The following is an 8,077-nucleotide window of genomic DNA, read 5'->3' on the forward strand; positions in this document are numbered from 1 at the left end:
GGATAGCCACTCTAGATTTTTCGGGATTTAAATAGGAATAAGGTAAGTGGTTGAAAAGACAACCTGGAAAAATAAGAGATTGTGACGAGAAAGCAGGACGTAGAACTTGCTGGTTTAGAAGACAGTTTCAAGGCAGTAACCATAGAGACACCATTGGGGGGGAGAGGAAATGCCAGGCATGAACAGTGTACGACAACCAGACACATACTCTGATATTTAAAGAGAAGGAAAACACAAGAGCTATCTTATACAAACTTTATTGCTCTTTAAAAACGGAAAACCTACTGGGCTCTAAAAGTTTAATGAGGAATATACAAGTGTAGATGTCAGCCTTTCTGAACTGAATTGAACAGATTTCCTCATACTGGTTGATCAGAAATACAGACAGACCCTTACTATCCACGTCGGACATCTGCCATTCTTGATTAAAGGAGGCGCTACCCTGAACGTCCGTGACGTGACAGTGTGTGACCTTGCTGAGGCATCTCTGAGAACCACATGCGCTTAGACCTCGGGGCTCAGAACAAGGCACACACCTCGTCCCTGAGCCCAACGGCTATCAGTTCTCTAATCACGAGCCCATAAACATTTTATCTAAAAAACGAAATATGATAGTGGTGTAGGGGATCCGCGGACAACTTGGGGTATAACCTACTGTATTAAGGATTTATGTCACTCAAGGATGATAGAGAGTTTCAAAGACCCTCAGCCTGTTGTTTAAAAAATTCATTCATTCTCATCTACCCCATGAAGGAAAAATAAAGATGTCACAGCTTAGAATTAAAACATTTTACCCTGAATAATCATTATTATTTTACAAAATGTTAATTAAGATAACATTTCACTGCAATTAAGGGGTTTAGGCTGCATTTAAAAAAACGAAACAAGAGTGCTTAAGGCCAGTTACTATAGTCAAAAGAAAAAATAATTTTATTAAATGTTTAAGACAAAACAAAAACAAAAACAAAACAAACCACACACATCTGAAGTGGTTTTGAAGAGATGTTCATCATATAGGTTCCTAGAAAGAATATTCCGTGGCAGTAGTCCAGACCACGTTTACACTGTCCCGGGGATTCTCTTGTGTAACAGGAAAAGATGCAGGATGGATTTAAATGACATCCAGCAAACATGTTATTGTATTTGCTTCATGCTTTCTTTTTAGAACGACGTTTCAAATCTTTTTTTTGCTTGAAAATAGGAGAATTCAAGAAGCACAAATCTGTGTAAGGGTCTCCTCGTCTCAGCTTCCTGTAAAGATAAAACCAAATCTTACACAGAGTTACAAGCATTCCGATATTCTTACTCTTCTGTATTGCCAATTTGAATGATGGCACTTCAGTTTCTCATCAATTTTTTTTTTAGTTGGCTATAGGGTGTGTGTGCTCACCAAAGACAGAGAAAAGGAAAGTGAGAAACGATCTCCCAGAGGGGACAGCCATGCTGCAATCCCTGGCCCTCCCTTCTCGGGATTTTAGGCATGCATGTGTGCTGCTGTGTCCAGGACTTGAACTTGCCAGCTGGCCATGTGGAATTCAGCTGCCTTACCCTCCATGCCACCTGCTGGCCCTCATCTAATTCTTATATTTCACATAAGATTAATTCTTCAACGAAGCTCTATAAACATGCCCCTCCTATATGTATCATTAAAATCGAGGTCCCGTAATAATACTTACGAAGCAAGTGTAGGCTCTTTATAGTTTATGCTGGTTGTGCACCTACGCTTAGGCAGGGACATCGCTGGGCTTTCTTTATTCTGTTGTGGAGAAAGAGAAAGTCTTCTGATTTTCACTACAGGATGCAAGGCAACATTGGTGATATCCTTCAGGCCAAAATGAGGTGACTGGTGAATTTCAGGTGGTGTACCTACAAAAACAATTTTTATTGAATATAATCCCCCATGAAACAGCCCCACAGGAACTAAAATGGAATTCAATGATATATCCTAACTATATGTATGCAAATTCCAGTGTTGTAAAGTTATTTTTAACCTTTTCAGTTTTTTTTTTTTTTCAATTCAAACCAAATGTTAAAACGTTAATTATGGTAGATGTGAAGAACTGATAAAAGAGAATACTAGAAATTCTCCTATGCTAGCTTGGGCATAATGAATTCACTTTAGTCACACCTTGCTATTTAGAAGCATCAAAGTCTAGCACTTTTAATACCAAAGCTTATCATCAAGTGGCTTCCTACAGACTTAAAGTCCTTCTATTAAATAAATGAGAATTCTAAATCATAGCTTTTGTGTAAACCAGGAAAAATGGGGTTCCCTGTAATAAAGCTAGTTTAAAAGCCACCCAGTGTTTTTCCTGCTGTAAACACTCCAGTTCTCCTACTTTGGAGCTAGACCCGTGGTGGGAGGCAGGCACCTGCACACGGTGAAGATGCTGGCAGGACTATCCTCTGAATTGCTTTACAAAGCAAATCATATGCCAGGAAAAATTGTTAACTGAAATAGTTTATATTAAGCAGCCACCCGCTCCAGGGTTATCTGGGTGTCAAATAATCTTTTTTTTTGTTTTGCCACATAAATGCACTGCACTATATTTATTATTCCAACTTTTAATTTGGACATATGTCTAAGTAATATGAGATAAGTTGCTATCTATTTTTTTTTTTTTAGAGAGATTTTTTGCTACAGGGCACGTGCACATGCCAGAGAGAGACAGAAAGCAAGAAGTCACTCCCTGGGGTAGGGCCATGCCTCAGTCCCCTCTCCTCCAGTCTCCTTTTTGGATTTTGGGCACACATACACACGTGCCTGGTGTGAGTTTGAAACCACTGGGTCCAAAACTCGAACCATGGTGGACTACATGGGAGTCCAGTGATGTAACCGTTACACCATCTGCTGGTCCTGAAGTTGCTATATTTTGGAATAATGCTTCTCAAACTTTAAAGTATATATGAGTGCACAGGGGAACTTGTTAAAAATGTAGATTCTGATTCAAGGGTGTGGGGTATGACCCAAGAGTCTGCATTTCTAACACGTTTCCAGGTGAAGTCAATGCTGGTAGCTTGGGGGCCAAATTCTGGGATTATTTTAGACAATTTTTTTTCCCTTCTGTAGATACGTTCCAGTGTTACACAAAGATGGCAATCACAGTATAATAACCTCTGAGTTACCCAGCTTCAATATTTACCAACATCCTGCCAATGTTGTCTGAGTTATTCTAATAGTGTTCACCGTATTTTCAGAAAAGATATTTGTATGCTATTACTACCGAACTGGTTGACTTAAACAGCTGCTGCTTTTTTTTAGGCTTTAGTTTCCTTGTAAACAAAACAATGATGATGCTACATTTCAGAGTTATTCTGAGGGCCAATGAAATGGGACAGTATTTTTTTTTTTTTTTAGAGAGGTTTTTACTATAGGGCGCGTGTGCTCGCCAGACAGACAGACAGAGACATAGAGACAGAAAGTGAGAAATCACCCCCCAGGGGGGATGGTCACGCTGCAATCCCTTCTCCTCCATTCTCCTCTCGGGATCTTGGGCACGCACGCACACGTGCCCGGCGTGAATTTTAAGCCACCGGGTCCGGGACGTGAACCACGGTCGACTACGTGGGAGTCCAGAGACATAGCCATTACGCTAACTGCTGTTTCCCAAATGGGACAGTATTTTGAGAATGATATACACCAACCTTTACGATAGTTTTAACATAGTAACTAAAACTCCCAGATGGAGAATCTTCGTGGGCAGGTACTGGCTGCATTTCCAACATCTGTCTACTTTTGATTTCATAAAAGCAAAACTTCCCGAGCCACGGTTTTGAATATCATAAATGCTATACAAAAGAACACTAAGCCCATCAACTGAAGGAAAACCTGCTTGGTCTTATTAGGCCACCTTCGCTAACTAGAAGATGCTTTAAATCTGATTCCTGCCAAATATAAAGCAAAGCCATTAAAACGACAAAGTCACTGGATTCAAGTGATTTCATTTTTAGGGGATGTTTCAGGTAAGAGAATAAAAGATTTTCATTCATTCCAACTCCGCAAAAGTCCCACCCCCCCTTCCCTGTCGGGAGACCTCATTTACTGAAAATAAAAATACTGTCTCCATAAGAATATTGGCTGTTAAAGAAGATTAAAATTAACTTGAAGTAGGTCAGCGACACAACTGTGATTCCTACCTCCAGCCCCCCACCATTCAATCAGACTGTAACTTCCCCGAAGAGGGACAGATGGCGCGTCTCTAACTCCCCCAGAGAGACAGATGGTAAGTATAGTATAAGCGCCAGGAGTGATCATTGATCATAAGCAAGTACTCCACTTACTGGTGGGAGTTTGTGTTGGGTTAGACTCCTCTGTCTCTTTTCCATCCATATATTTTAGTGCTCTTCGAGATCGTGGCCTGGTGACGGGCCTCCTCTCTGAGTCGCTGGCAAGAGTTAGAATGCTCTCGCAAGGGGGCAGGTACAGGTCATCAGAGGTATCTCCCGAATCGCTGGACTCACAGATGCTCTCTTCAGGCTCGTTTTGTTCTCGCTTAGAATCACTGCTCATTTTTTGTCGGAAAGGAGTGAGATGAACACTTTCTTCTGAATTGAAATTGTAAGCGTCACCAGAATTCACAGATTCAGCCAGTCTGTTGGGGGGCAGTGTTTTCTTAGTTTTATCGTTCCTTTTGTAATCTGATGCAGATTTGGATTTTTTCCGTCGGTTAGCTCTCCTTTTCTCTTCTCTTTTTCTTCTTTGTGAATTTTTATGCTTGCTTTTCGTTTTCTCAGATTTCAGTTCTAAACTGACTTCTTTTGTTTTAGTAAAACTTCCTGGATGAGTCAGCTTCGGTGATGAGTTAATTTGGTCCTTGTTCCATTGGTGGCCATTTTGTGCTACATTTTCAGGTATATGCATATTTCCTAGTGAGTCTACAAATCTGACTCTTTCCAGTTCAGGAGACTGGCCGGTCAAGTGGCTGGTTTCAAAATCACCCCAAGTATCGAATTGACACATATTGTTAAAAGGTTTTTTTAAACGAGAACGAACAGATACAGTTCTGGGTAAGGCATCTGTAGACTTAGCTTCACTGGAATCAATATCAAATCTCACGATGTCTTGAAGAACAGCAGATCTTTGCTCTGAGAATTTAAAAAAATTATGAGAAATATAGTTTCACTTTATGCATTCTTGAATTTCAATAATCTTAGAAATCAAAGTTAAAAATGGAATCACAGAAAAGCCCTTCTGTAGTTTTCCTATATTTATTTACGTAATTAAAAGCCTGGGGACCTTAACATTACCATCTACCTACTTGGCAATGGTCAAATGATGTCTTGCATCTGAGCCATGAAAGAATCTTACCCATGATCTTTTTATTTTATTTTTTTTAAAGTTCTAAAAGTGTGTGTGCTCACTGGAGACAGACAGGGGAGAAGAGTGAGAAAGTCCTCCCCATGAGGGACGCTCCTCATGTTGCAATCCTTTCTCTTCCATTCTCTTCTCAGGATTTTGGACACACACGTACTCAGTGTGCTTCTTAAGCCCCTGGTCTGGGACTTGAACTGCATGGTCAGCCATGTGAGATCCAGCTGCACCAGCTGGCTCGGATCTATTCTAACATACGTGCTGCTGCTGGCAAGATCTGAAGGAAAACAGTTTATATGTACCTGTGAATACTGACTCAGAGGAACAAAACCTTATACTCCAAAATGAGACAGACACAGAGAAAAGTGGGAGCCAAGCTGCTCTTGGAAAATACAGAAGAGATGGATAAATGGAAAGCTGTTCAGATAAAATATAACCTGTATTTTTAGGTCTTCCTTATTTGAAGGCTACTCCTTCTCCAAAGCTTAGTTCAAACAGAGGAAACATCTGGGCTAGTAGGTGGCTTGGTGGTTAAGGCACACGACCCCACATGGCCAACTCCGCAGTTCGAGTTCCAGACCCGGAGGCTTGCAAAACCTGCCAGGTGCATGTGTGTCCATGCACGCCCCAAATCCCGAGACGAGAATGGAGAAGGGACTGAGGTGTGGCAATATCCCCTGGGGAGGTGCTCACCCTATGGGAAAAATCTATAAACCAACCAACCAAAGGAAAAAAGGAGAACAGGGACACACAGATTTAAAAGTGGTAAGAAAGGCATAGATTTGGAGTTCAGCTTTGAGTTAAAACCCTGCCGCTTACCATCCAGGCTGCTTCAGGTGCAGTGCTTCCCTTCTAGCCTATATAACATGACACGGACTACCCTTCTATTCCCGGATTGTTCTGGCGGTTTAATGAGACTGTTTACGTACGACACCCAACAGAGCCTGACGCAGAGTAGGGCTCGGTAAACCAGTCAGCGGTAGCCAAGGTTTCTTATTATGTTCTTGGCATGGGACATGGATATATTTTAAAACTTCATTATTCTGTGTAAAATAAACAGATTTGCTTTGGGCAGAATACCAAATTTTAAGTTAAAAAAAAAAAAAGGAATTCTGTTATTTATTCTCAGAAATCTTATCTTTTCCTCAGATTTTTTTTTTTTACTTTCCCTTGAATTACCTTCTGTTTGGAATGATTCCCCTTGTCCTGGAAGGTCAGTTTCTTGAAAAGGAACTTGCCTTAGAAAATAACCATGGAAAAGAGAAACTTACTAAGCAGTTATGGAACAAAAACAAATTTAGTATCTTCCTAAATTATGCTTTTTCCTTTAGTATAATTTTATAAGTCTATTCCCAATTAATACATCTATTCTGTGTCAGAGAAATCCAGAAACACTTATGCTGATTACAACGAGGTTGGCCTATTATAATGGACACATTTTTCCCACTGAACAACACATGTAGTTGAATAGTTCCATCTGAAAACATGCCCTAACTCAGTTTCACTTAGACGGGCGAAATAGCCCATCAGAACAGATGTACACAACATTTTTTAAAAATGTAGTTTGGTCATTCAACTCTTTAGAAGCCTGCTTTGTCATTAGTAGAGCTAGGATTTATTAGTAATACATCTTTTCTGATGCTGAACTATTAAACCTTTCTGACGCTGCTTAACAAATGCTATTCGGTTCTTTAAAAAAATCTTGTTCTTTGGTTCATGAAACAAATTTTTTTTCCTCTATTACTACTACTAACAGTTTTGCTCTAATTGTAACAGGGCAGTAGCTCTGGTCTCAGGGCGGTTACGCTCCCGAGGGAACGGAATGCAGTATCGAGTCATTTTCAGTTCCCAACTGGGAAAGGGATGTTCCTGGCACGTAGTGAGCAGAGGCAAGGATGATGCAAAATATTTCGCAGTGCATACACAGCCCTCTTCAACAAAGAGCTGGCTGGCCCTCGGTGTCAGCAGTACCAGGGCTGAGAAAGCCCGGGCCAGAGTTACGGCCATCACTTTTAACTGAGGTCTCGGCTCCACAGATGTGTACTTTAGTCAGACCGTGTATTGAACTGTGTGATTAAGAGGTGTCCATTTTATTGGATATAATTAAATGTCAATAATTCATAAGCATACAGAGTACACTTGACCCAAGAAATGGGGAAGAGGGTGTGTGTGTATGTGTGTGTGTGTGTGTGTGTGATCTGATTGGAAAAATGAACTGAATCAGCAACACACTGTGACAGCTGTGTTAAATATGATGCCATATATATGTATGTATGTATACACATATGTGTGCGCGTATATATATATATATATATATACACACACACATATATATATATTTTTTTTTTTCTCCCTAAAAATGACTATTTGTAGGACTGGCAAAATACCATCATTTCAGAACTACACCTTCTTAGAATAAAAACATGATACAGAGAAAGATAGAATAGTTTTAAAATTCTAGTGAAGCTTGTTATTCCTAGACACCAATATGCAGCTAAATAGAAGAAGAAAGCTTTAGGTTGGCTATTTATAACAGAGTTTCAACACATTCAATTTTCTTAACTATATTCTCAGTAGAGCATCAGATTCTGAATGTAGGAGTTGATGCGATGCAAGTTTCCTTTCATAAACGGAGCACAGAATTAAATCTTTCTCAGCCTTAGAAACCGTAATAATGAATTTGATACTAACGGTAAATCCTTTGCAAGGGAATGCCTGGAGCTGTCATCAATGTTGGAATCTATCCTAGAGGTATGTATTTCCTGA

General features: G+C 40.1%; 1 protein-coding gene across 1 annotated transcript in view; it reads right to left on the reverse strand.

Annotated features, from left to right (window-relative positions):
• Window positions 1–267: 267 nt before the first annotated feature.
• SGO1 (shugoshin 1) overlaps window positions 268–8,077 on the reverse strand; it is an 11,962-nt gene continuing 4,152 nt past the window's right edge. Inside the window, exons 5-9 of the mRNA XM_014589903.2 lie at window positions 8,003–8,077; window positions 6,491–6,549; window positions 4,282–5,085; window positions 1,677–1,866; window positions 268–1,251 (exon numbers count right to left, since the gene is read on the reverse strand). Of these exons, the coding sequence (XP_014445389.1) occupies window positions 1,149–1,251; window positions 1,677–1,866; window positions 4,282–5,085; window positions 6,491–6,549; window positions 8,003–8,077 (1,231 nt within the window). The 3' untranslated portion in view covers window positions 268–1,148. The remainder of the gene's footprint in view (window positions 1,252–1,676; window positions 1,867–4,281; window positions 5,086–6,490; window positions 6,550–8,002) is intronic.

This window comes from Tupaia chinensis, unplaced genomic scaffold (assembly GCF_000334495.1).
Source record: "Tupaia chinensis unplaced genomic scaffold, TupChi_1.0 Scaffold000389_1, whole genome shotgun sequence".
Taxonomy (NCBI): Eukaryota; Metazoa; Chordata; class Mammalia; order Scandentia; family Tupaiidae; genus Tupaia; species Tupaia belangeri.